Source organism: Sceloporus occidentalis, unplaced genomic scaffold, assembly GCF_023333645.1.
Source record: "Sceloporus occidentalis isolate IW3139 unplaced genomic scaffold, rSceOcc1.0.p SCAF_21, whole genome shotgun sequence".
NCBI lineage: Eukaryota > Metazoa > Chordata > Lepidosauria > Squamata > Phrynosomatidae > Sceloporus > Sceloporus occidentalis.
The window spans coordinates 15765388-15792310 of record NW_028317001.1 but is presented as its reverse complement, the minus strand read 5'-3'; the positions used below and the strand labels follow the sequence as shown (position 1 = coordinate 15792310).

Genomic DNA, 26923 nt, shown 5'->3' with positions numbered 1-26923 from the left:
CCTGGGATTTTACATTCTCTGCCAGAGAGCTCTCATGCCACAACAAACTACAAATCCCAGGATTCCACAAAATGGAGCCAGGAGAGTTAAAACGGTTTCAAACTGGATTATTTCTTCAGTGCAGATACAGCCACAGTTGGTTGTAAAAGGGTAGAAGCGCCCAAGTCTTGTTTAATTCTTGGTAATATGAGTTATTCTGGTCTTTCTTCTTCCTTCTTGTCTGAAAATCTATTAATAAGGAAACTGGGGAGACTTTAAAATTCCCAAAGGAGCCACTTTTGGCCTTGTTTGGGGGACTAGCCTCCTCTTAGAAGCCAAAGCCCAATGTTTGTGAAGAAGAAGAATAAGGCTTGTATTAAAACTATCCTCCCCATTTCTGACCCCCTTTAAAACCCATGATCCCCAGAAGGAGCAGAGCTGTGTAATAAGAAAACCCTCTCAGAAAAGAGACACAAAAGACACACAAAGAGACACACTTCCTTCCTTTTGGCCCAAGGAGCCTGGCCTCCTTCTCTCTCTGGAGCCTCAGGAGAGAAAGAGAGGCCTCTGTTCAACTGAGACTCAGAGAAGGTTCTGGAACAAAATGGCCACTGGAACACAAAATGGATGCCAGAACACAAGATAGCCAGGGATGGTGGGAGGGACAGGGGTTCCAGCCAATCAGGGCCAGGGATGGTGGGAGGGACAGGCATTCCAACCAATCAGGGCCAGGGATGGTGGGAGGGACAGGGGTTCCAGCCAATCAGGGCCAGGGATGGTGGGAGGGACAGGCATTCCAACCAATCAGGGCCAGGGATGGTGGGAGGGACAGGGGTTCCAGCCAATCAGGGCCAGGGATGGTGGGAGGGACAGGCATTCCAACCAATCAGGGCCAGGGATGGTGGGAGGGACAGGCATTCCAACCAATCAGGGCCAGGGATGGTGATAGGGACTGGGATTCCAGCCAATCAGGGCCAGGGATGGTGGGAGGGACTGGGATTCCAGCCAATCAGGGCCAGGGATGGTGAGAGGGACTGGGATTCCAGCCAATCAGGGCCAGGAATGGTGGGAGGGAGTGGGCTTCCAGCCAATCAGGGCCAGGGATGGTGGGAGGGACTGGGATTCCAGCCAATCAGGGCCAGGGATGGAGGGAGGGACTGGGATTCCAGCCAATCAGGGCCAGGGATGGTGGGAGGGACTGAGATTCCAGCCAATCAGGGCCAGGGATGGAGGGAGGGACTGGGATTCCAACCAATCAGGGCCAGGGATGGTGAGAGGGACTGAGCTTCCAGCCAATCAGGGCCAGGGATGGTGGGAGGGACGGGGATTCCAGCCAATGGCAGCCCTCAGAGTGTCCTCAGGAGGACTTCTTCTGTTCCCCTAAAAGAGCATTGAACCCATGGCTTTGAGCACTGTTGTCAGTTTCTTGACTTTCAGAGTGCTTTCAGTGTGATTTCTGTGTCTGTCTCTATTCTGTGGAGATTCAGGGACTTTTGCACATTTATCATGGGAGAGATGTCATCTATATATTATTTATATCTTGACTGGCAGAATATTGTCATCTTTTCCCCCAAGATATTTCCCATGGTCTTAATCCCAAAGGCTTTCTACAGTCCTTAGCCCACTTTATCATGTTCTCCTTTATCATTGCTCCTTCTAAGTGATACTCCAATAGCTTTTTGTATAATCTGGATTACATGACTGGTTTTTCCCCCAACATAATTTCCTAGAGTTGTCATTTTTCTGGAAAACCTCCATGTCCTGTTTCAGATCTCTCCTTAAACTATGATTCTATGATTCTGAGATCACAATGTGACAATCTCAATGCTTCTGGTAAGGATCACAATGGGCCAGTCTCAATCCTTCAGGCAAGGGGCATCTGTCTGAACTCATAACAGTCCCGTCACAATCTTTCAGGAAAGGTGCCTCAGGCTGAGATCTCAATGGGGCAGTCTCAATGCTTCAGGTAAGGAACATCAGCCTTGAGGGAGACTCAATTCTTCAGGCAAGGATCATAACCCTGAGGTCGCTATGGGCCAGGCTCAATCCTTCAGGTAAGGAACACCTGCCTGTAGTCTATAAACCCATCTTAATCCTTCAGGGAAGGAACATCAGCCTGAAGTCACAATGAGTTAGTGTCAATCCTTCAGATAAGGAGCATCAGTCTGAGATCACAATGGGCCAGTCTCAGTCGTTCACGTAAGGAGGACCAACCTGAAGTCACAATGGGCCCATCTCAATCTCTAAGGCAACAAGAAACAGCGTGAAGTCACAATGAGCCATTCCCGGTCTTTCAGGAAAGAAGCATCAGCCTGAATTCACAATAGTCCTTTCTCAATCCATCAGGAAAGGAGCAACAGCGTGAAGTCACACTGAACCAGTCTCGATCTCTCTGGCAATGAGCATCAAGGCATCAAGCACCTGAGGTCATAATGGACCAGCATCAATCCTCCAGTTAAAGAGCACGAGCCTGAAGTCATAATAGTCCCATCTCAGTCTTTCAGGCAAGGAACCTCAGGGTAAGATCACAATAGTCCTGTCTCAATGCTTCAGGTAAGGAGCAGCAGACTGAGGTCACAATGAGACAGTGTCAATCTCTCAGGCAAGGGCCATCAGCCTGAAGTTGCAAAGTGAGATCTACAGTCAGTCCTGTGCTCAAAAAGTCAAACTCATTTGAAACAAAAGAAGCTTTATTGATGAATCCAGGCAGAAACATCCATTAACACCTTTTTTGCAAAGTATGAAATCCAAAGGACCTTGCTCAACCCCTCCCTAAGCTAGCCCCCAATTCCCAAGCTAAAGTAAGACAAGCGGAGGTTGCATAGATACCAAGGTTGTCTCTACTTCCCTTCCCTTCTCCCAGACAGCCTCACCTTGAAGAGAGTGTTCCCAAGCCAGCTTCACTCCTCCTTGATAACCATCTCCAGCTGCAATCCCAGCCCCTTTCCAAACGCCCTCCTTCATCTAAAAGCCACTCCACCTGTCCTTCTATAATTTTCCATTACGTGCTTTCTATAACCCATTACTACTATAACTACAACTACAACCGTAAGAAGGACCCCTAATCCAGGAATGAAGTTACGTCAGCCAGTTCTGGATGGGGTCACATTTCCCCTGAAAGACTCTGTCTGCAGTTTGGGAAAACTCCTGGATTCATCACTTCATCTGATGGCTAAAGTGGATGCAAAGGTCAGGAGCACTTGTTATAAGCTTCGGCTGATACGCCAACTGCACTCCTTCCTGGAGCAGGGAGACCTTGAAACAGTAGTACATGCGCTGGTCACCTCTCGGCTCGACTTCTGTAACACACTCTGTTGTATTTCTTAAATTGTATGTTATTTTATTACTGTAATCTATATTCATTCCTTTGAGAAAAGGTGGAGTTTAAATTATTATTATTATTATTATTATTATTATTATTATTACTATTATTACATCCCTTCAAAAGGGTCCAAGGCCCTTTCAGTATGCTCCCAGAACAGGTGTGTGTATGTTTCTGGGGCTGTGGGTCTCTCTGTTGGTCCTCCTCTGCAGGGTTGTTGTGAAGGAAAAGGTAAGTATTTGAGGGGGGTGCCCAATCCAGATCCTGTGGGCCTCTAAGCCGTTCCCAGGTTGTCAGGGGATTGCCAGAGCTTTGAGGTCCCTCCTTCTCCCTCCTCTTGGCTTTGGCCTAGATTTTGGCTCTTTTCTACCCCCCCAGAGCCCCCTCCCCCAGGACTCCAGAGAAAACTTCTCTACCCCCCTCAAAAAACGGTGCTATTAACGATAACGATATTGCATAACGATTGCATACTGTGTGATGCTTTCTATTTGGCACAAACCTCTTCCCCAAATGAGGCATCAGAAGGGAGAGTCTCTCCTCTGCCCCACTTTCCAGGAAGGAGGCGGCTCCTCAAAGCCCTTTTTACCTTTGGATCCCCCTCCCCTTCATGGCCATGCCTCTGTCCAACGGTCCCCATGGCGTCTATTATCATAATAACCATCCAAGTACCTGGGACCCAAGGAATCCTCCTAGTAGGGGGCAGGGAATGAAAGAGGGAGAGGAGACCTGGCAGGCCCCCTGCCTTTCTTTGGGAAGAGAAGTGGGGTTTTATTCCTTCTTATAACCCCCCAAGGGCCCCCCAGAAAACCATTCCTCTGAATGAACAAGGGCTCTCCCCACTTCCCTCCCTCCCTAAGAACAGACTGTGAGGGCAGCCATGGCTTCAGGGGCTGAGACTCTGCATACATAGATGCCCCCAAAGGCCCCTCCTCAGCATTCGCAGGGATTGCCAGGGCCTAGCTGCTGCTGCTTATTCTGCTGGTGACTTTTGCGGGAAAGGAAGGTATGTACGAGAGGTTCAGCAGCCTCCCCTTCCTTCCCTCATTTCTTCCTTTGAGGAGATCGCAATGGAGTCCAAGGTGCAGAGCTGGACTCAGGAGGGAAAGCCAGGAAAGGAAGGCTCTAGTTTTGAAATATAGCTGTCTCTGTGTATCCTGTATGTTTGTGTGTTTCTGTGCACGTATGTGTGTGTGTGCCCCTTCTGTTCTTATGGCTGGGAATGGAACTGAGGACTGAGGAGAGAAGAAAGGGTCAGTTTTGGGCAAATTCAGAACTTCTGTGCATCAAAGAGTCCAGTGTGTTGAAATAGCAAAGAACTTTATTGAGAACACACAGAAATCCAGTGTTTAAGCCAGAACTGCCCACTACAATACAAACAATACATTAAAACCCCAAACGTTCAACATCACCCTCTTCCAAACCTAGCCTTACCCCCAATTCCCACCGTCTATGCCCCACAGGTAACATGGCCCCCTTTGCCATTCCCAGAAACTAGCCCTTTCTCTTAATACCCCAAATTTTTCTTCAAACAACATCTCACACTTTGCAAAAGATATCATTCCCGTAACTATTCTATCCAGCTGCAACAAATCCCACCCCTCATCTACCTAACCTATACCACAATCCACAATCCACGACAAATATACAACCCAAAGCAATTACCTATAATATTAGCAATTAAAATCTAAACTAAACAAATATGACTTTAAAACATAAACAGATATATGAACAGACAAAGCGAACAAAATAATAAGGGCCTTTTCTTATTACGACAGGATTAAAAATATATTCTTTGTACTCCTTCTTGACAAATATAATGTTAGTTCATTACTGGGATTTCTGTAGCTTCTCTCCTGTGTGGACTCTCTGATGTTTCACTAGGTCTGACTTTGAAGAAAAACCTTTCCCACAAATCTGGCATTTGTATGGCTTCTCTCCTGTGTGGACTCTCTGATGTATCACTAGGTGTGACTTCCGAGAAAAACATTTCCCACAATGCTGGCATTTGTATGGCCTCTCTCCTGTGTGGATTCTCTGATGTCTCACTAGGTGTGACTTCCGGAAAAAAACTTTCCCACAATGCTGGCATTTGTATGGCTTCTCTCCTGTGTGGATTCTCTGATGTCTCACTAGGTCTGACTTCGAAGAAAAACATTTCCCACAATGCTGGCATTTGTATGGCTTCTCTCCTGTGTGGATTCTCAAATGTGTCACTAGGTATGACTTCCAAGAAAAACATTTCCCACAATGCTGGCATTTGTATGGCTTCTCTCCTGTGTGGATTCTCTGATGTCTCACTAGGTGTGACTTCCGGAAAAAAACTTTCCCACAATGCTGGCATTTGTGTGGCTTCTCTCCTGTGTGGATTCTCTGATGTCTCACTAGGTATGACTTCCAAGAAAAACATTTCCCACAAGGCTGGCATTTGTATGGCTTCTCTCCAGTGTGGACTCTCTGATGCATGACAAGGATTGATTTGTAAGCAAAACGTTTCCTACAATGCTGGCATTTGTGTGACTTCTTTCTTCTGTGGACTCTCTCATGAATCAAATGTTTTTCTGTAAAGAAGGACAATGACAGACAAGACTGAAAATCAGAGTTAAGAGAGGAGGGTGTTGCCCCATTTAATAAAGTTGCTGTGAATAACCCAAGCATGACCCTGCTGCTTATGCCCCTAAATCCATTGAACGGTTGCATCTTTACTCATAGGAGCTAGGAAAGAATGGGGACTGCCTTGAGGGAATCAGTAGAAGAAGATAGTCAAAGGACTGTTAAAAAAATTCAATTAAATATGTGCAAAAATACTTTGATTGACAGCTGGCATCATATCCTGTGAGACTGCCATAGAGTCCTGAGTCAGAGCCCAAGGCATGATGGTAGCTAACTGCTGAGGTCATTTCATGCTGTTTGGCACCAGGAGATGACTCCCAACCAATACAGTATGCAGCTCACATGTGGATTGGATTGGAGTTGTGTGTTCAGGAGACGGTGAAGTTGATGGAAGTCGGAGAGGAGAGCTTGCAAATATTTGTATTGTTTTGCAACTCAAGAGAGAGAACCTCCAAGGATTTCGAGGAAATCAACTGTGTTTGTGCCTTATTTTTAGTGTGAAAAGTGTTCAGTCATTGCCAACGCCTATATCTAGATACTTGCTTCTGTACTCTGCTATGTTATTTTTGAGCTGCATCTGGGTGCATCACCTCAGATTGCAATGTACATTGGCTTGTGAACGCAATCAAAATTCAGAGCCAACAAGGACCTGAGATTCAGTGTGCTAATCCCTTTTGTCTCAGGCATTTGCATCAAACACCCACTGAATTCAATTCGGTTTCAAACCATTCTTCCCCCACACAGGAAATATTCTAAAGTGATATAAACCTTTCTGAACCCTTGGTTTCTGCCCCCAAGCACCAATTTCACTAATAAATATCAGCCCAGACTTGCTGTTCTTCAGTGTCAGTCCAGTTACAGACAGACACTGTTTGTTTTCTTGGCTAAGCACCTCCATGCACTCACCAACCCCAATTGTCGCGGGAACTACTGACCTCTTCCCACTCCAAATCCTCAGCAATTGGAAGAAAGATCTGGATAGATAACGTATCACCATTAACAAAGCCTTACATCTATTCACCACACCCATCTTTGTTACCTAGTTCTTGCATGTGTGTATGAACACTTATTTGTATGTGTCTGTGTGTTTTGCTTTCCCCCTAAATAAAACACAAAAACCTACTTCAAATCCCTCTGGATATTTGTTTGATTCAGGACCTGCTATAGCTTGGCTGAGTCCAGAGGTCACTATTGCCCCAGTAAAACTATTTCGTTCTATTCAGCTAATTCCTCTAAAAGCATAGCACTTGCAGGTATCCTCCCTAGACTCGAGCAGTTTGGGTAACAAAGGACTTCTTGAATCAACCATGGAGCTAAGGAAGCTTAAGTAGGAAAAGAAACATTAGCGAAAAATGAATTTTTATGTCAACTTTCCTCTCTTCATAGACATTGCTGATAACTGCAATATGGAGCTCCTTAATATGTCTGAAAACAAGGCCTGAGCCATGTTCTCACAGTTCACTCAAACCAGTTCTTAAAATCTGTGAGGTTGGTGGCTGCCTCCCAATCCCCAAGGCCCCTCTCCTGGTCCTTCCCAGAGGTCCTTCCTCTCCGCACAGAGCTAGGAGATCCTGGCTTTGCTCCTGCCTTCCCCTCCTGGCTCCCAAGGGCCTGATCTCCTTCCTTTTCTTCATCCGCTCTCCAACCTTCCCTCTTGCCCATCTGCACTGCTTCAGCATCTCACCTTGAGCATCTCTTTCCCGCTTTTCTGTTTTTCACATTCCCTCCATCTCTCTATCACAGACAGAAACACACCCACATAGTGTGTGTGATGCATAAAAGGGACACCTTGAAGCCCATTTGTTGAGAAAGGCAGGATAATCAATATACAAATAATGTATTAGGAAAGGGAGAACAAGGGGGCTGGGACCTGGATTCCAATTTTGGTGAGGGTCAGATGCCAGAGAGGCGCCTTAAAACAGCTTTAAGGCATCTCCAAGACTGGGATGGATTACTATTGGGGGTGGGGATTACATTGGCTCCCAGGGGATCTCAGAGGCAACCTCACATTGTGTCACCTAAAAATATGGAATAATGTTTTGCCCCTCAATATCCCACAGCATCCCTTTGGGAAAGTGGAGGCCATTTTGCCACTGTTGGGCCCTCTCTGATCCATTGCAGGGCCAAAGGATGCCTGTTCCCCAGAAAGCCTCTCCAGAGCCTCAAAAGGCTGGAAGAGGGGCCACAAAAGCCAGGAAACATGCTCAGGAATGGGCTGAGGACCATTTAAGGGCAAAAAGCATTAATCTCCATGGCTCCTTCCCACAAAATTCCAGAACTCGCAGTTTAGGATTCGATAATTAGAAACATTACAAAGTGGAGAACAATAAACTAGAAATTCCACTATTCCACAGGAGGTTGTTAAGGCAATTAAATTACGTGTGAAAAGGAACTAGGAATGGTAGCCGAGCACAAGTTGAACATGTGTCAACAGTGTGATGCAGCAGCTAAAAAGGCCAATGTGATCCTAGGCTGTATCAATAGGAGTATAGTGTCAAGATCTGGGGAAGTAATAGTGCCACTCTATTCTGTTTTGGTCAGGGCTCACTTGCAATAATCCTGTGTCCAGTTCTGGGCACCACAATTCAAATAGATGTTGAGAAGCTGGAGCATGTCCAGAAGAAGGAAACCAAAATGGTGAACGGTCTGGAAACCATGCTCTCTGAGGAACGACTTAGGGAGCTGGATATGTTTAGCTTGGAGAAGAGAAGGTTAAGAGTGGATATGATAGCCCTGTTCAAATATTTGAAGAGATGTGATATTCTGGATGGAGCAGGCTTGCTTTCTGCTATTCCAGAGAAAAGGACATGGAACAATGGATGCAAGCCACAGGGACAAGAGATTCCACTTAAACTTTAGGAGGAACTTCCTGAGAGTAAGAGCTCTTCAACAGTGGAATATACTCCCTCAGAGTTTGGTGGAGTCTCTTTCTTTGGAGGTCTTTAAACAGAGGCTGGATAGCCATCTCTCGGGGGTGCTTTGAATGTCTATTCCTGCATGGCAGAAGAGTGAACCGGATGGTCCTTGTGGTCTATTTCAACTCTTTGATTCTATAATTCTAAAGTGGAATCATAGCGCTCTGACAGTGAATTATGAAAGGGCCCTCAGTCTTCACAGGAAGGGCAATGGATTCAGGTTCCTTACCCACAGAGGCCACATTCTCATAACTCTCCATCATCACAGAACTGTACATAAGTTTCTGCTTTTTCGTCAACAGTTTCCATTCCTCTTCAGTGAAATATATCGCCACATCTGCAAAGGTCACCTGCAACAGAAAATAGCCCTTATCCAGACATGGTGCATCACAAATATTGTTTCAACAATTCAGAATTCAGTCCAGGAAATAAACTTTAAATTCTGCAAGAAAGCAAAAAGCTACAGCCTTTGAATGAATGAATGAATGAATGAATGAATGAATGAAGGTTTATTTATATACTGCCGTTCCAATGATCACGGCGGTTAACAATAATAACAAAACAATAACAATACATTATGTAACATAGGAACCCCCCAAGATAAAACCATACAACATCATAAAAGCCATCATTCATTCCTAACTTAAGACCAATAAAAACATCAATAAAACCCCCTAGCTAAAACACGATCAAACATCATTACAGGAGCAGATAATTCAGGACATGGTAGGGAAAGCTTGCCGAAACAAATGGGTCTTCAAATTCTTAAAGGACTCAAGGGAGAGGGCTGAGCGGAGCTCGATAGGGAGAGAGTTCCAGGACTGCGGGGCAGCGACTGAAAAAGCCCTCTGCGCTGTTATTACCAATCTCGTCACAGGAACTCGCAGAAGTGTCTCCCTCCTGACCTAAGTGTGCAGGGCGGATTATATGGGGAGAGGCGGTCCTCCAAGTACTCTGGGCCCAAGCCATTTAGGGCTTTATAGGTCGCGACCAACACCTTGTATTGCGCCCGGAAGCGAATAGGCAGCCAATGCAGATCTTTCAAGATAGGTGTTATGTGGCTGACCCTGGAAGAACCAGTGACCAGCCTGGCTGCCATATTCTGAACCAACTGAAGCTTCCGAGTTTGGTACAAGGGTTGCCCCATGTAGAGCGCATTACAGAAATCAAGTCGAGAGGTTACCAGAGCGTGTACCACTGTTTCAAGGCTCCCCCGGTCCAGGTAGAGATCCAGTTTGTCTCAAATTTTTTCAATATAATATACAACATAATAAAGAATATAATTTAGGCCATTTCTGGGATATTATTGATTGATTAGGGTACTGACTATCCCAACATGTATAGTACATTTAATAACCAATAAATTATAGTACATTTAGCCACATCTCACCTAATTTCATTTTTAAAAAGAACTTCTGGGGAGTACTCTGGGCTTGAGGGCCACTGGGCCCACCCTCAATTTAGGTCCAGAGATATTCTTCCATATCCCCCAGCATTTCACAGATTGGGAAAGCAAGACACATGTCGACAAGCAACACCAGAAGGGGATCAATATGGCTAAAATTATTAATGATAAATATCACTCAAGTGAGGAAGGGTACAGCATTTTGCTTTTGGTGGAGACTCCTGGCAATGGCAAGACCCTGCCCACTTTTCTCCTCCCCTCTCCCCTCTTTTGCGTTGATGGGCTGCAGACTCTTCTGAACCTGGAATGTACTTTGCAGCAACTGAGCTGACCTGAGGAGAAGGGGGAAAGTGGGAGGAGGAGAGAGAAATAGGACATTTTCTAAGCCCCTGAAAAAATGAGGTGACAGAGGATTAACCAGGACTCTCTCTGCCACACTGGGACAGGATGTTCTCCGCTTGCTTTCATGAGCCGGTCCAGCAATGACACATATGAAACTAATAGTCAGGATGGCAACTTACCAAAGAGTTTTTGTACCTTGGTAGCCTCTTTCTGTTGGAGCCCAACTCCCTCTGCTTGTCCTTTGTGTTGGCCATTAGGTGGGCAGGGGATCCTGGTGGCCTTGTACTTGGGTCACTTCCAGCAAACGATGTCCCAACACTGTGTCAAGAGGGTCGAGATGAAGTTCCTGAGAAAAGAGACCAGGGTAAGGCTTGGTTTAGCAAGAAACCCTGCAGCACTCAAAGTCAGAGATCAGCATCCTGCTGGGGACATAGGCAGGTAACGAATGACTCCTTTGGGCCGAGGCATCTCCTTTCTCCCTCTGCACCAACCAAAGCCCCCTGGACCTAGAAGACTCACTGCAGCTCCCCTACACAACAGGTACTCCATGCATTGTGAGAGTAGCTGGGGATCAGGGGATGGGAACTGGAAAAAGTCCTGACTATTTCCTCATATCTAGATGTGAAATGAGTGCATTATCTGCTGAAACCTGCAGAGGTCCACAGTGGCCCTCAGAGAAACATGTCTTCATTTTGCTTCTGACTACAGAAACACAGTTGGATGCTTCCTTAATACCTCACATCCAGTAGCCTGATTCCACCCGGAACAACACTGGAGCATAGAAGGTTCTGCTGGGTCAGGCTGTCTGGCCTGGTGGTTCCTCATTCTCCCAATGGCCAAACCAGCAGAACTCTCTATGCTCCAGTGTTGCTCTGGGTGGAATGGGTCTACAACTGTCCCTTCCCCAGGGAGGCCCCTCGTCAGGAAGGGCAGGAAAGGAGCTCTATCTTCTCAAGTTTTTCCCCTTCCATGGGATCCAGCCCTTCTCCCAGGATCAGGGGGCACCAGAGGATTGAGCTGATGGAAAGGGAGCACCCAATTCCTATGGCAGACTTCTGCATGCAGAGAAGTCACAATTCTGAGAGTTTCTCTGCCCATGTGGAGAATGCCCATTTTCCACACTGTTACCTGTTCATCTTGACCTGGGAATATCCTGTTCCAGCCACATGCAGACCTAAATCCTAGCCTGTATCCTATGCCTAGTCCTGATCAGAGTAGAATCACTGAATCAGTTTGATTTATTTATATGTTGACTCACCAGTCACTTATGGGTTTAATGGGTCTACTCTCGACGGTTAACCAACAGGATTCAGGACTCCTCAGATTTTGAATTCAGGAATACAAATTTTTCATGCTGTGTTGTCATGACTGATGAGAATCTGACTTCTCTTTCACAGAGAGGAGGAGGAGGAGGACCTGCTTTATGTCCCAGGTGGAGAAGCTCTAGCTCTTGGGCTGAATGAGACATGAATTACCTTACAGATCTGATCCATGCCCTCCCATCATCATGGCCCCCTTCCCATTTAGACACTGGTCAAAATAATTATTTCATTTTTTCAAATGAGACTATTTCTCTAAGCTTAACTGCTGTGTTTGTCTATGTCAGTCATGGCAGGAGCATGAGGTGTGCACCTCCTCCCTCTGCTTGCTAAAGCCACATAGAAATTTAGGCATGTACATTTGTCTGCATTGTTTCTGAATGGATCTATTGTAAAATCCACAATTTCTTCACTTTTCCTTGTATATTTTTGAAAAAGATGCACACTGCTGAATGTGTTGCATTTGATATAACAAAAATGTATAAATGTATAGGCTTATGACTGAACATTGCACCCTAGATTATGCTCATTTGAGGGAAGTGAAGATGTATGTAAACCCAGTGAAACTAATATCTCACAAAGCTCTAGTAAACAACATGTACACACACAGTCCCCATAAAAAGGGCTCACTGGCGAACTGTGTGTCTGAGGTCTGGAAATCTCACTTCCACCTTCTGGGAAGACAATGGTGCTAGAGATGGAATTGGGGGCTTTATGCCTACAAAGCATGGACTCACTCTCTCAGCTGCAACCTTTCCACATAATCCTGGACTGAAACATTTAAACAAAGATCCTCTTCCAGCTCCAGGAATAAAGGCCTACCTTCAGTATAAAGAACCTGATTCCTGCAGCCCCAGAAAGGTCTCTTCTGCAGTCCTTTATGGCTGGAGCTTCCCTGGGTCAGAGGCCGTCTCCTCAGCAGTAGAGAATGGTTGCTCTGAATGCGGAGGAGGTCCACAGGGCTGAGGGAGGGAAGGCAATGGGAAAAGGGGTCAGTGCCAATGGCCATGGAGGACAGAAGGTGACAATGCCTAGGAAACTCCTCTGAGTCCCAGCCCTAGAAATGAGAGGCAGGAGTGAGTCCAGGGGGCTGAGGGGGTTGCCTTTCCCAAAGGGGGAGGCAAGGACCAGTGGGACCCTCCCCAGCTAGGGCCCAAAGGGAGGGCTTCTTTCCCCACCTCTCTCTCCCTGCTTCCAAAGCCCAGCCTTCCCACTGGCCCTGAGTCTCCTGCCTCCCCTTCCTCAGACCCCCCCACAGACCCCTTCCTTCCTTCCTTCCTTCCTTCCTTCCTTCCTTCCTTCCTTCCTTTGCCCCAAAATGGAGGGCCCAAGGCACAAAGGGACACACTTCCTTCCTTTTGGCCCAAGGAGCCTGGCCTCCTTCTGACTCTGGAGCCTCAGGAGAGAAAGAGAAGCCTCTGTTCAACTGAGGCCTCAGAGAAGGTTCTGGAACATTATTCCCCACAGTCACAAGCAGCACAAAATGGCTTCCAGAACACAAAATGGCCTCTTGATTCTCAGTGTTTGGCAGTTGGCAGTTTGAGGCCTTGAGAGAACACAAAATGGGCGATGAAAGGGCCCTAAAGTCGGAAGGGACCCCAAACAGGATTTCTGATCCTAAAGAAAAGTATTCCTGATGGCACCCGATGGCTGTGAGAACACAAAAAGTCCCCAAATAGGACTTCCAAACCTTAACAACACCTAAACATTTTCCTGATGCTATTGAAAGGAGGAATCTGATCCCCTGCTTAATTGTTCACTATTGTACAATAGTGACAGATATTAATATTGATATCAAGAGTGCCCATCGTCCACAACTCAGTTCAGGTCTTGACCGTTCAGGGAGACCAGTCCAGCTACAGGTGGCCCTCCGTCTGTCCGTCCATCCTCCTTTCCTTCTGCATTCCTCCTCTTTTCCCCAGCATCTGCCCCATTCCCAAGAAGGCTGCATCCGCACTATAGAAATAAGGCACTTTGACACTACTTTAACCACTCAGTGCTATGGAATCCTGGGATTTTACCTTTCGGACACTTAGCCTTCTCTGCCAGAGAGCTCTCATGCCACAACAAACTACAAATCCCAGGATTCCATAGGACAGAACCAGGAGAGTTAAAAAGGTTTCGATCCAGATTATTTCTATAATGCAGATAAAGCCTGAGTTGGTTGTAAAAGGATAGAAGCACCCAAGTCGAATTTTTATCTTGTTAAAAATGGTTTAGCTTTTTTAAAAAATAAGGAGTTTTTTTTCTGTCTAATCCTTATTCTTCTTGTTGTTCTTTGATTGTATGTTTGTTTGTTTCATTCTTGGTAATATGAGATGGTCTAGTCTGGCACCTTCCTTCTTGCCTGGAAAACTATTAATAAGGAAACTGAGGAGACTTTTAAAACCTCCCAAAGGAGCCACTTTACGCCTTTTTTGGGGTACTAGCCTCCTCTTAGGAGCCAAAGCCCGATGTTTCTGAAGAAGAAGAATAAGGCTTGTATTAAAACTATCCTCCCCATTTCTGAATCCCTTTTAAAACCCATGTTCCCCAGAAGGAGAAGAGCTGTGTAAGAAAACCCTCTCAGAAAAGAGACACAAAAGACACACCAAGAGACACACTTCCTTCCTTTTGGCCTCCTTCTGACTCTGGAGCCTCAGGAGAGAAAGAGAAGCCTCTGTTCAACTGAGGCCTCAGAGAAGGTTGGCCACCGGAACACAAAATGATCGATGGAACACAAAATGGCCACCAGAACACAAATGGCCACCAGAACAAAAAATGGCTGCCTCTGCCTCAGCGCTTGGCAGTTGGCAGTTTGAGGCCTTCAGGGGAGAGAGAGAGACTGAAGGGAAGAGAGGAAGGAAGTCCTGGAGGGAGGGGGCCTTGAGAGATAGAGAGCCTTCCTGAGATATTCGGGGTTCGCTTCCTAACAAAGGGGTTTCTGGCCTCATAAAGGATTTGGGGCAAACTGGATCTGAAAGGCAGTAGCAGCCTTTTCTCTTGCCAATGGGATTTACAGTGTATTTCCTGGACTGGATGTCCCAGCATCCACAATGCCAGAAAGAGGAGGGGTCCTGCCCTGTAGTAAGGCCCCTCCAATCCCTCTGAACTAGGACTACAACTCCCATCTTTCTTTCTTTCTTTCTTTCTTTCTTTCTTTCTTTCTTTTTCTTTCTACCTATCTGGATTTTGAGGTGTGACTAAGCCCCCTTAGTAGTGTTACTTCTCTTGTTGTTTCTGACATGTCAACCCTAAGGGAAGCCCTTTGCAGGCTTTTCTTGGCAAGATTTGTCCAGAAGTGGTTTTGCAAGGACCTCTCCCTGAGTGTGACTACTTGCCTAAGGTCACTCAGTGGGTTTCCATGGCCAAGAGGGCATTCGAACCCTGGTCTCCAGGGTCATAGTCCAATGCTCCAGCCACTAAACCATGCTGTCTCTTTCTTGAGGCTGTGTTGTATTTTGTGCTGTAGCTCCAAGTCATTGCCGACTTCTAGGGAGCCTCTCCTGGGGTTTTCTTGGCAAGAGTTGTTCAGAGGAGGTTTGCCATTGCCTTCCCTGAGGCTGAGAGAGTGTGACTTCTTGCCCAGCTGGTTTCATGGAGGAGTGGGGCACTAGACCCTGGCCTCCAGAGTTGTAAGCCAACACTCAAACCACTGCACCACACTGCTTCCCATTCCCATGTACAACCTGAGAAATAATTGTAGACTTTTTTCTCTTCTTCATGTGTGTCTTCAAGTCATTTCCACCTTATGGCAACCCTAAGGCATCCTTATCATGGGGTATTCTTAATAATAATAATAATAATTTTTATTTTTACTCCGCCTTTCCATGGAGATGATCAAGGCGGCTTACAAAGGTTAAAAACATTACTTTACAAGATAAAACAATTACAATATAGGGTTAAAAACATTACTACAAGGGATGGGAACAGGAATCAATAAAATACACATCATGCTGCTCTCCAGATGTTAATGAGCCAGAACTCCCAACCACTCTGGCCAACTTCCTTCTTGGAAGGTTTCTTCAGAGAGGGTTGCCATTGCTATCCTCTGAGGTTCAGAGGGTGTGATTTGCAATGGGTCACCTAAATCCAAAACAACCTGCAGCAATAATCCAATATGTGACTGCTTTAACTGCTCTGGCTCAGTGTTAGGGAATTCTGGGAAAGGTAGTTTTGTGAGACATTGAGCCTTCTTTGTCAGAGAGCTCTGGTGCCACAATAAACTCCAGTTCCCAGGATTCCCTAGCACTGGGCCAGGGCAGTTAAAGCGCTCTCACACTGGACTATTGCTGCCGTGTGTTTTGGACCTTTCTTGGCCGCAAACTGTCCATAGCCTGCAATGCATCTCCTAATTCTGTTGGCAGTCCCTCCCTCCCAACGCTTTCGCATTTCCCCATATTTTATTAAAAGACTAAATGTCCCAAATGCTATCATCAGTTTTGTAGCTATTATTACAGAAAGACGGAGAGTGCAAACTCCTCAAGTACCTTTATTTTCTGGAGTGAGATGGGCTTTTCCAACTGACTCACTGTGATGATCTCCGGTGGTCCAAGCAGCCAAACTGCGGCCCTGGAATAATAATAATAATAATAATAATAATAATAATAATAATAATAGTTTTATACCTCTCTCTTCAGTCAAAAGGCTATCAGAGTGTCTTACAAATTGTTAATGAGACATTCAGACATTATGGTTCTTAGCCCAGCAGACCCTTAACTTCCTTAAATCACGCTGCCATCATTCAGTGAATTATAAAAGGGTTTCCCTTAACCTACACTGGGACCAGTTAAGGAACCTTATTTCTACTTCTTTACTGATCTTCCAAGCATCAACCAAGCCAAAACACGTGTAAAAGGAGTAGTAGATACTCTAAGGAGGTATTCATTATAAATAACAAAATATAACTGAAATATAAGTCATACAAGATATTAAGAATCTTGCAGGTACAATATTTGTAAGTATATAATATTCAATTCATATAAGCTATTAAAATAATAAATAGACCCAAGTGTCCAATTCTGAGACTAACTTCCAAGATCCGCTCTTTAACTCTCTCTCTCGATCTCCAACCGACACAATTCCCCCAACTGTCTCTTGGTCTCTCAGGCCTTATATCTCCTTCTCATGGAAGCTTCCAGAAGAACCTTTATCTTGCCTTCTGATTGGTCAAGGGAGCCTTCCGTAGCAGTGATGTCATTCTGCATTTGCATAAACCTCCTTTTACTGCCTGAAGAAGACCTCCATTGACTGGAGCCCAGTCATTACACTTTCCCAAGGCAAGGCTTGCACCTATATTCCCAATGTTGTTCTTGGTGTCTGCCTTCCAGTTGTTTCCAGGTCTTATGGTGACCTTTTGGGAGTCTCTGAAGGGGTTTTCTTGGCAGGTTCCTTCAGAGTGGTTTCCCATGGCCATCCTCTGAGGCTGAGAGAGTGTGACTTGCCCAAGGCTTCAGTTGTTTTCGAAGCCTTTTTGCTTTATCTTCTAGAAGGAAGCTGAGGTGTTGCTTCTTGCTCTGGAGAATGAGAGGAACCTTCTGGCATCCAAAAGGATAACATTCTCTGGAGTTATGTCTGATAATATGTATATATATAGGATTGCAATACATGTTCATTTATCAAAAGGTTTCATATCATTCCCAGCCATGAGAACAGAAGAGGCAAACACATACACACACACACACACATACACACACACACACACACACACACACAAGCATACAGGATACACAGAGAGATCTTTATTTCCAAAGCAGAGCCTTCCTTTCCTGCCTTTCCCTCCTGAGTCCAGCTCTGCACCTTGGGCTCTATTGCGGTCTCCTCAAAGGAAGGAAGGAAAGGGAGGCCGCTGAACCCGCAGAGCATAACTTCCTTTCCTGCAAAGGCCTCCAGCGGAATAAGCAGCAGCATCTAGGCCCTGGCAATCCCTGCACATGCTGAGGAGGCGCATCCAGGGGGATGTTGAGGTCACCCAGGACTAAAAGCCTAGGCGAATCCAGCAGCAGCACAAAGACAGTTGTGTCAGCTCCGCTGGGGAGTCTGTTAAAGAACGGGGCGGACAGTAAACCCACAGAATCCCCAGACTTTCCCTAGTCTTTAAGCTGAGGCAAATACATTTGATGTGGTCCATCGTAGGGATAGGTATCCTGGCCAAAGCAAGATTGTCTTTATGGACCAAAGCGACGTCCCCTTACCTGCTCACTGATGGAGAACCCAGCTGGTAAGGCCTGATCCCAGGTGGCTGAGCTCTCATCACCCAGCCAGGTCTCCGTGAAACAAGCCAGGTCAGCCTCTTGGTCCAGTAGGAGATCATGGACTATGTGTGTTTTATTTTTGACTGACCTGGCATTACACAAGAGCAGAGAAAGGTTCTGTGGATGGTTGGGTATGCTCTCCAGCCCTTTTGGGATAGCAGGGTGAATGGAAGGGGAGAGAGATATCTGTCAGGGTCCTAATTGCAGCCCCTCTTGCAACACAAAAGGCAGTACTTTGAAAAAGGAATAGCTTTTATTGAAGAAGATACATGTAATAGAAGTGACTTTTTTTGTCAGGAATGAAAGTATGGATATATCACTTTTATAACCTTATCAACCTCACCCCATTAACTAATAAAGCTAATTAACTGGATAGCCCTTTCCTGCGCAATGTCCTCCCAGCCAAGATTCTGGCAACGTTTCTAAAAACAATTAAGCTCTCATGTGCCTTTTCTCAACCACTGCACCTGTGGCTTTCGACCACAGAACTCAGCCACACAACAGTTTTAATTAACATTATGGCTTAACTATATATATACAGTGGAACCTTATTATATGCGGGGGATCCGTTCCGGATCCCTCCGCGTATAAAAAAATCCGCCTATGCTCGAGCCCCATTGTTTCCAATGGGGCTCGTGCGCAGCGGCGCAGCGGCACAGAAGGTGCAACGGGTGCGCGCACCCATTCAATTGAATGGGACGTGCCGCCCTTCCGCCCCGTGCGCGCCGGCGGCTTTGAGCGCCTATGCTCAAAGCCGCCTATAAAAAGACCGCGTATGCGGAGGCGCCACTGTATATATATATATATATATATATATATAAAATGAAACCCCATCAATCCCAATCTAATATGATACCATATGAAAATATAATAAGCATAAACACATAACAACATAATACAATATAACGATACCAATAACTATGTTCCCCCTCCTTTTACAGAGACCAGTCTTTTAAACTCCAGCCTCTGTTAGAAGGGTGATTCCCACACATTCCAATCCTAGCAAACAAGGACATTCTTTAGCCATGATCTCTCTACCTCTTTGTAGCATCTTCTATTAAAGCACATATTAAAACATATTATTTTAACCCACCATAAATCCCATCTATCTTAACTCTAATCTAAACCTATAACCTTTATGGCATAAATGCCAAATGAATAAATGCATGAATAAAGATATTCATGACATATTGTGATTTCAGGCTGGTGCTCCTTCCCTGAATGAGACTGGCCCATTGCAACCTGAGGCTGATGCTTCTTGCCTGAAACACTGAGACTGGCCCATTGTGACCTCAGGCTGATGCTCCTTGGATGAAGGATTGAGACAGTACTGTTGTGACTTCAGGGTGGTGCTCTTTACCTGAAGGATTCAGACTGGCCCATTGCATGTCAGAAACAGTGTATAAGGGTTCTGCCATAAAGAGTAAAATATTAGGGTTTGGTTATTAAACTAGGAGCTATAGTTGTAGTTCATAGCAGGTAGTGTAGAGTGATGGGTTATAGAGAGCATGTAGGGGGAAATGTTAGAAGGACAGATCGAGTGGCTTTTAGATGAAGGAGGGTGTTTGGAGAGGGGCTGGGGCTGCAGCTGGAGATGGTTATCAAGGAGGAGTGAAGCTTGGGAAGACCGCTCTTCAAGGTGAGGCTGTCTGGGAGAAGGGAAGGGAAGTAGAGACAACCTTGGTATCTATGCAACCTCCACTTGTGTTGCTTTAGCTTGGGAATTGGGGGCTGGCTTAGGGAGGGTTTGAGCAAGTTTATTTGGACTTCAGACTTTGCAAAAAGGTGTTAATGGATGTTTCTGCCTGGATTCATCAATAAAGCTGCTCTTGTTTCAAATGGGTTATATTTTTTGAGCATAGGACTGGCTCTAGATCTCACCATTTGCAAAGTCTCACAGTTTTTATCCAATGGAGACCCAGGAACAAGAAGAGTTCTTGTGGAACCAGGTGGTTCTGGAGATCCCGGTGGTGGAGGAGCAGGTGCCTTCTTCAGAGGAACTAGGGCTAAGCCCAAGACTGGGAAACCTCCTGAAGCTCACACCTCCCAGGCCACCACTGGAGGATTTGGGTTTCCGGCCCCAGACTGGGGAAAGGAAGGCCGCCGGGGGGCAGTTATAGCCTGGGACCTGGCAGTGGGGGAGTCCCTTGATACCTGCCCCAGCAAAGAATAACCCCAGGTAGAAGTTTATTGACTGGAGGAAGACAGAAAGGAAATAAAGGACTGTATGAAGGGGATGGTGTCCAAGTTAAAGATGTAAGACTAATGTGTGAAGTCTGACTTAAACCTAAAACTGAAGAACCAAAGAACCAAGGAATGGTGTTTTAAGACAAGCTAAAGAACTAAACAAGATGGTTCCACGCAGAGCATTGATGTGAAGTAGGGATTTGGCAACTGAGACGAGGAAAGACTGAGGAATTTGGAAGCTGAAGCGGGGTGCTGTTCAGGTGTGTCGAACTGTGACCAGTGCCTCTCCTGAGTCGCAATAAAGAGGAACTGACAGGACAATGGACTGATTTGAACAGAACGACCTGCCTTTGAACAGCGTGGACTCTTTGAACAGCTGTCTCCTCCCGAAAAGAAGAAGTTGAGTAATGGGCTGCAATATTGCAAGACTTCAGCAGCCAAAAGCCAGAGAGAAGAAAAGTATAAGGAGCCTTGGCTTTCACCCTAATTTTGTTGGCAACAACCGCGCGATGACAATGTCATCCCCAGTCTTTGAGGACAACTGATCAATGTCTGGCGGAAGGAAAGTGTGTGTGAGTATTGTATGAATGTGTGAGTGAATGAAAGAGCTCTTTATAATCAATGTTTGTATTATTTTTGTGATTTAATAAATGTTGCATGTATAGTGTTTAAACCCAAATTTGGTGTCTCACTATCTGTGTTAGCCCTGCTCTGAATAAGTCCACAGAAAGAGAAATTTTCATTACACGCTCTCAGGTTAAACAGGTTGCCCTTACAAACTTGGGCATAACAAAGATGTGGAGGAGGAAGATGTCAGAGATGAACTGAGGGCAGCTGATGCTCTTTGCCTGAGCCTGTCCCATTGTGACTTCAGTCTGATTCTCCTTGCCTGAAGCATTGAGACTGTCCCATTGTGACTTCAGTCTGATGCTCCTTGCCTGAACTCCAAACTTTGGCTATCTACTCTAATATTTATTTGTTTGTTTATGTAAGGTTATAGATTGTTATGATACTCATATAACTATATATGAACATAAATATATTAAAGTAAACATTCAATACTTATATAATTCATTCATATATCTTAATCTTTAAACCCTTCTGTAAATAAGTCGTTTCTTCCTTGTTGTATATATATTAACACGTTCTCCCAGTCTCTGTAAACATCTTCTAGATTTTCGTCCTTCAATAGTTGTGTCAGTTTGTCCATTTCTGCCAATTCATAAATCTTTTCAATCCAATCATTTATATCTGGAATGATTTCCTCCTTCCACTTATGGGCTAATGTTAATCTTGCTGCAGTGATTAAAAGAAAAACTATTCTACCATGTCCCCCCCCCCCCCCCCAAATTGTCATCTATTATATTTAACAGGTAAATTTCTGGCTTGAATTCCATTTTTATTTCCAATATATTGCAAATTATCTTCTGTATTTCTTGCCAATATTTTTTAACTTTTACGCATGACCACCAGCTATGGAAGAAAGTTCCTTTTTCTTTTAAGCATTTCCAGCATTCATTCCTTACACCATATATTTTAGCCAATTTATCCGGGGTCTTATACCACCTATAAAACATCTTGTAGTAATTTTCCTTTATATTTTGGCATCGTGTATATTTTAACCTTTTATTCCAAGTATATTCTCCTTGTTGCAACTCAATATTATGTCCAACATTCTGGGCCCAAATTATCATGTTATTTTTAATGCTTTCTTTTTCCAAATCAATTTTTAACAGATATTTATATAGTTTTGATAGTAATCCTTTATTACTTAAATTCAATAATCTCTCTAAATACATCTCTTCCTTCGCTATTGATTTTTCTCTTTGGTCCGTTTTAAATCTTTCTCTTAATTGCCATCTTAGGCACCAATGTATTTTATAGTTTTGATTTATTAATTCTTCTTCACTTTTAAATCTAAAATCATTTTTCTCTTTAACTAGTAAATCCTTGTATCTAAGCCAATTTTTGTCAGTCCTTTTTCTCTCCAGAGGAACGCTTCTTGAGGGGAAGTTTCAAGTGTAATTTCTTCACCTATTTTTTCCTATCTCTTTTCCAGATCCAAATGAGAGGTTGCCTTATACAATGATTATTGAATTCTTTATCAACTTTTTCTTTATTATAATACAAGTGCGCGTGCCATCTAAAAGCTATGCTCTCACCTTCCAATTTCAAAAGCTTTTTATCTTTTAATTCCCACCAGTCTTTAACCCAAACTAGACATGTTGCTTGATAATAAATTTTTAAATCTGGGACGTCTAATCCACCCCTTTCTCTGGCATCTTGTAGCGTCTTAATTCGTACCCTGGGTTTCTTCCCCATCCAAATGAATTTCGTTAATTCTTTCTGCCAGATATGAATTGATTTATCTTTTAATATAATTGGAATTGTTTGATATAAAAATAATATTTTCGGTAAAATATTCATCTTAATACAAGCTATTCTTCCTAACAGAGATAGTTTTAAAGGTTTCCAATTTTCTAAATCCCTTTTAATCTAACTCCATAATTTACTATAATTATTCTTAAATAGGTCAGCATTATTTGTTGTAATATCGATTCCTAGATATCTTACTTTTTTAGTTATTTTATATCCTGATATTTTTATTAGTTCGTTTTCTTCAGATTTATTTAATTTTTTAATTAGCATATTTGTTTTACTTTCATTTATTTTCAACCCTGATATTTTTTCAAATTCTTTTAATTCACTTTGAACTTCTTTAATACTTACTAAGGGGTTTTCCAGGAAAAGCGCCAAATCGTCTGGAAAAGCCAATGTTTTAATTTCCCTTCCTTTATTATCAATCAATGAGATTATGATCCAAAATAGATTTTACCAGTGTTTTCATATTAACTATATTTTTAGCCCAATTTTTAGAGATAAAAAACATGTCTATCCTTGAAAGTGATTTATGTCTATGGGAAAAGAACGTAAAATCTTCTTTTCGATCATATTTATATCTCCATACATCAATTAGGCCCAAATTATCAATCATGTTCTTAAAAGCAGTTGGTAGTTTTCCTTGATTTTTTAAAATTATTTTACCCGATTTTCTATCCAAGGTTGGGTTTAGCACCCCATTCCAATCTCCCATCATAATAATATCGTTATAATTTGAGTCCAGAACGTCATTCATTAAATTTTGGTAAAAGTTGTCTTTTTTGTTCAATGGTCCATACACACCTAATATCAATATTTTTTGATTTTCGACTTTTACTTCTACTCCAATGTAGTTCCCTTCATTATCCTTTAGAATCTCTCTAGATGGTATATTTGATTTAACATATATTACCACACCCTTCTTTTTGTTTTCATTTGCCAAAATAAATTCTTTTCCTAGTCTTTTGTTTTTCAATAGATTTATCTCTGATTTTTTTATATGAGATTCCTGGAGACATATTATATCCCAGTTCTCCTTTTTCAAGAGATGGAAAGTTTTTTCCCTCTTAATAGAAGTATTTAATCCCTTAATGTTCCAAGGAATTATCTTAAATTTCATCTCTGTTTTCTCTTGTAAAAACTAAGCAAGGAGGAAAGAAGGAGAGAAGAAAAAAACACTTATCTTATAACTCGTTAGCTGTTTCTCCTTCTTCTTTCTCTTCCTCACTTCCTTCGTCCCCCTGGTCACTTTGATTTTCTTCTTCTCCTAAATGGTCCAAGTGTTGATTAGAATTACTTGTCTCCTCTGGTAATTGGTTCTTCTTTAGTGTTCTCAGGAAATCTTTCGCTTTGCTTTGTGTGTTGATCCTCAACCTCTTTTTCTTGTAGGTAAAAGAAACTCCCTCTGGTATTTCCCACCTGTATGGCATATTCTGTCTTTTAAGGGATGATGTCAAAAGTTTATAATCTGCTCTCCTCCTCAGAATTCTCGCAGGAATGTCCTTCAAAATCATTAGCTCCTCTTTATCCACAATTAGTCTTTTCTGATAACTTTTCTCCAAAATTAGCTCTTTAGTTCTGGTTCTGATAAAATAAATTGAAATATCCCTTGATAGATTTCTTTCTCTTGCTGTTCTAGAGTTGATTCTAAAGATTTTGTCCACTTCTTTTATAAGCTCTGAACACGATATTTCTGTGAAATCAGCCAAAATAGGTAAAATATATTTATAAAGGTCTTCGATTTGTAATTCCTTGAGTCCTCTAATTTTAAGACATCGTTCCCTGGTCTTTAGATCTGCAATAGCTCTTTGATTGCGTTCTCTTTCTTGCTCTAGTGAAAGTTGTAATGTCTTATCTTCCAGTTCCTTAGTTTTAACTTCCAAAGTTTCAACTTTCGTATCTGTTTCTTTTAGATCTTTTGCCACCTTTTCGACCGTTTGTTTCAAGCTCTTAATTTCTGTTTTAAATTCACGTTTCAAATCTGTCTTCATTTTCCTCATTTCTTGCCGCATATCTTGCATTTCTTGATTTAGTTTTTTGATTTCCTCTAGGATTACAGACTGTTTTAATCTGATATAATAAGGGGAAAATATAATAAAGAAAAGCAAGAACCACTGACAAAGAAAATATTTCTATAGGATAACGAAAATGGCAATGTCTTTAAGGAAATACGCAACATCACAATTACCTCAATCCAGTGCCCAAAATAGGAGACCACCTTTAGAATATCTGTCTGTTTAGTATTATATTCTAAAGATGGTCTTCTATTTTGGGCACTGGATTGAGGTAATTGTGATGTTGCGTATTTCCTTAAAGACATTGCCATCCCTCTCTCTCTCTCTCTCTCTCTCTCTCTCTATATATATATATATATATATATATAAACTCTCTCTCTCTCCATATATATATATATATATATATATATATATATATATTTAAATACATGTATGTACACATGCACACGTCCCAACAGATATCTATGGGTATGTATAGATGTATCTATGGGTGTTGTATGCAAGATCTATAGACTTGAAACATTCCATATATATATATATATATATATATAGGCTCATAAAGGTATAAGTCTGAGTGCACTTAGATAGAGATGCCTACACACACACACACACACACACACACATATATAAATATATATACACACACAGATGTACGGATGTATATGCACAAACACACATGCCACATACATTTGTTGTTGTCCATTGTTCTGGTTCCGTGTTCCAGGTGATGCTGGAGAAGAGGCCCTGCCTCCAGCGGAACCAGAGGCTGCAGGCGATGAGGAGAGGGACTCCTTGCCCAATGCATCGCTCACCCGGAGGCCCAGCACCAGGAAGGCCAGTCCCCCCACCTTCACAAAGGCCCCATTCCCACTCCCTCATTTGCCCTGGACAGAACTGGGCAGATCCAGGTGCCCCCATATTGAATCTCCCCGGAAACAAGTTCCTATTACCCTTTACCTCAATCGGGGCAATCTACCCCCTGAACTTGACCTGATCATGACTCGGGTTGAGTTCATATTTGCCGGCAGCAGGGAAGAGCCAGTTGTTTCCAAAAAGAAAGGGTCAATAGTCCGCTTTCAGAAAACCACACTAAGGGGGATTTGTCCTGGATCTCTTGTGCAAGCGCCTAATCGAGTTGTGTTAAAATCGGCGCAAGTGTAAACCGGTTTGGGAACTGGGGTAAAATGTAGTCTGAATGGTCCCTACATTTAAGGGTGAAGGAAGCAAGAAACAACAAGCAAAGCCACCCTAAACACTTCCTTTGACCATTGCAGCGTTGGAGCGTGTCGCCACGCTCGAACTGTCAATGGCTCAACTGCAGCAAGGCCAGGAGCAGCACAGAATGTGGCTATAATAACTTGGTGTGTGGCCCTCCCCACAACAATGATGTGGGTCTTCCTTTTTTTATGTTCAAAATTTTTTATTACACTGAGATATTCCCATGATAGTATTTAAATGACCAAATATTGACCAAATATTAACTATTAATTTAACGGAATTTTATCGCCCTTTTCTTCAAACGTTTTAAGACAACTCTATTCCATTTCTAAATCTTCTTTTGGTTTCCCTCTTAGTAAGGCAGATACTATATTCATATTTCTAGCTTCATATATCTTAATCAACCAATCTTCGATAGAAGGATTAATTGTAGATTTCCAAACTTGAGCAAATAAGATCCTTGCAGATGAGACCATATATAAAACAATTCTATTGTATTTTACTGACTTTATGTTGTGTGTCATGTTTAGTAAAAATACACTTGGTTCAAAGGGGATATTCATATCAAGTATGTTTTGGATGGTTCCATGAATCCTTTGCCAGAATCCTTTAGCTTTAATGCATGTCCACCAATATGAAAGAAGCTTCCCTTGGGCTTCCTGCATTTCCAGCACTTAGTATTGCCAGTTTTGTGTATCTGGTGGATTTTGGGGGGTTAGATACCACCTCTATAACATTTTGATATCATTTTCTTTATAGTTTTGGCACAGAGTGAATTTATTTGTTCCTTTCCATGATTTTCCCCATTCCTCTATAATTATAGTTTTATTTATATCACGTGCCCATCTTATCATGCTGTGTTTAATAATTTCATCTTCTAGATTTCTTTCTTTTAATAGTTTATAATATTTGGATATGTGTTTACCTTTTTTGTCCATCATAATTTTATCTATTTCATTGTTATCCATCGTTAACCCAGGAGCTTTATTGTCTGCCTTA

General features: G+C 43.2%; 1 protein-coding gene across 1 annotated transcript in view; it reads right to left on the bottom strand.

Moving 5' to 3' along the window:
* Positions 1-4633: 4633 nt before the first annotated feature.
* The window catches only part of LOC149301678 (uncharacterized), a 58356-nt gene continuing 36066 nt past the window's right edge, over positions 4634-26923 (bottom strand). The window contains exon 4 of the mRNA XM_089484351.1: positions 4634-5678. Coding sequence (XP_089340477.1) covers positions 5129-5678 — 550 coding nt within the window. The 3' untranslated portion in view covers positions 4634-5128. The remainder of the gene's footprint in view (positions 5679-26923) is intronic.